We start from the raw sequence: 1808 nt of genomic DNA, 5'->3' as shown, positions 1-1808 counted from the left end.
TTCCAAATCCAAAGCCGAGCTTTTTATATATTTGTATAACCAACAAAAATCAAAACTTTCCATCACAGAAACAGTTTGTAGCAAATCCCAACAACTAATTTGTTATCCTAAAAGCTACCAATGCATGTATGTAGGAAACTAAAAGTAACAAAAGAAACAAGTCTGTATTATCCATATTAATTAAATACTCCTAAATAGGAAGACAAGAGAAAAAGAGAAGATCATGTACATGACAACTCTTCCCCTAAAAGATTTTCTCACTTCACAGCTGGGCTGGTGCATTCCCTTGCAAAATGGCCAGTTTCTCCACAGTTGTAGCACTTGCTTCCGCCGCCACTAGATCTCCCAAACCTGTCACCACTGCCGCCACCACCGGATCTCCCAAATCTGTCACCACCACCACCGCCACCACTCTCGCGTGAACAGTCCCTTGCCAGGTGACCTGGCAATCCACAATTATAACAAGCCCCACTACCACCACCTGCACCACCACCGCTGCCACGTCTCTCACTAGGGCAATCTCGAGCCATGTGCCCAAGTCCACCACAATTGTAACAACCACCACTTCCAGCACCGCCGCCGCCACCACCACCACCACTACGATCACAATCCCTAGCTATATGCCCTGTCATTCCACAAGTGTAACAGGCGCCTCCACCACTTCCAGCACCACCACCACCACCAACACAATCCCTAGCTATATGCCCCGTCATTCCACAAGTATAACACGCACCTCCTCCACCACCGCCGCCGCCACCTCCTCCACCACTGATAAGATCACAATCCCTAGCCATATGACCCACCCTACCACAGTTATAACACTCACCACCACCCCCACTTCTCAAAAACCCATTCCCATTCCTCCGATCACCACCACGACCCATACCCCTACCACCACCGCCGCCGTTACGACCTCCATCCAAAGGTGCTCCATCAGGACCTGTAACCTCAACAGCCTGATACTTATCCCCATTCCCAGTCACCATAAACTCAACTTTCTGACCTTCATACAACGAACGAAACCCCACCTCAGATTTGATCTCAGATTGATGAACAAAAAGATCTTCGGTTCCATCATCAGGTTTGATGAAACCGTAACCCTTTTGGTTACTGAACCGAGACACAACCCCTGTCAATCGAGTACCTTCGGCCGCCATTGATGATGGATGAGCTCAAAATCGATCAAACAATCAAAAGATGAAATTTTTGTGCCCTAATTCTATGGGAATAGGGAGAATTTATAGGCTAAATTGTTAAGCCTTATTGCATTAGGGCTTATTGGATCCCTTATTTTAGTTAGGGTTTGGTTCAATTTTTTGGTTAGTTGAATGAGGATAAAGGCCAAAAAAGGTTTAAAAAAAAATAAAAAAAATTTAGGCCAAGTTTGGACATTGAACTTTTTTCCTTTTTATTTTTTTCAAAAAATAAATTATTATTAATTTAATTGGTCCCTTTTTTTTAAAGTGATTTTGAAAAAAAAATTGGGTCCGATTTGAATGTGGGGAATCGAACGCTCATCAACAAGGTGAAAATTCAGTTCTTTTTTAGAGCGAAAAAAAGATTGAGGATGTGTGTAGATCAGAAGGTGAAGGAAGGGTAACGTTGAGCCAAAAACAAAGGTTAAGGATATTTTTAGATCAAAAGTGAAAAGTTGATGAGTCATATTCTAAACGTTTGGGGTATTTTTGATCATTTTCATTTATACATTAATGATTTTTCAATTAGTTTTTGAAGATGGATTTTTGAAGTTTAAAGAATTGATATTCCAATTGTAAACTTTTAATTTTTTGTCTAAACTAACTTAACTT

At 41.4% G+C, this 1808-nt stretch overlaps 1 protein-coding gene across 1 annotated transcript; it reads right to left on the bottom strand.

The window, feature by feature from the left end:
• LOC125830226 (cold shock domain-containing protein 3) lies at positions 1-1349 on the bottom strand. The gene has a single exon (XM_049509434.1). It carries the CDS (start codon positions 1155-1157, stop codon positions 258-260), a length of 900 nt encoding a protein of 299 aa, XP_049365391.1. The 5' UTR covers positions 1158-1349; the 3' UTR covers positions 1-257.
• Between the last annotated feature and the right edge of the window lie 459 nt (positions 1350-1808).

This window comes from Solanum verrucosum, unplaced genomic scaffold (genome assembly GCF_900185275.1).
Source record: "Solanum verrucosum unplaced genomic scaffold, falcon-dt-bn FXZP01000072.1, whole genome shotgun sequence".
In the NCBI taxonomy this organism is placed as follows: Eukaryota; Viridiplantae; Streptophyta; class Magnoliopsida; order Solanales; family Solanaceae; genus Solanum; species Solanum verrucosum.
This window is presented reverse-complemented; position numbering and strand designations above follow the sequence as displayed.

Excerpts from the sequence above, each read along its gene's own strand:
- LOC125830226 (XM_049509434.1), bottom strand. The coding sequence starts at position 1,157 with ATGGCGGCCGAAGGTACTCGATTGACAGGGGTTGTGTCTCGGTTCAGT.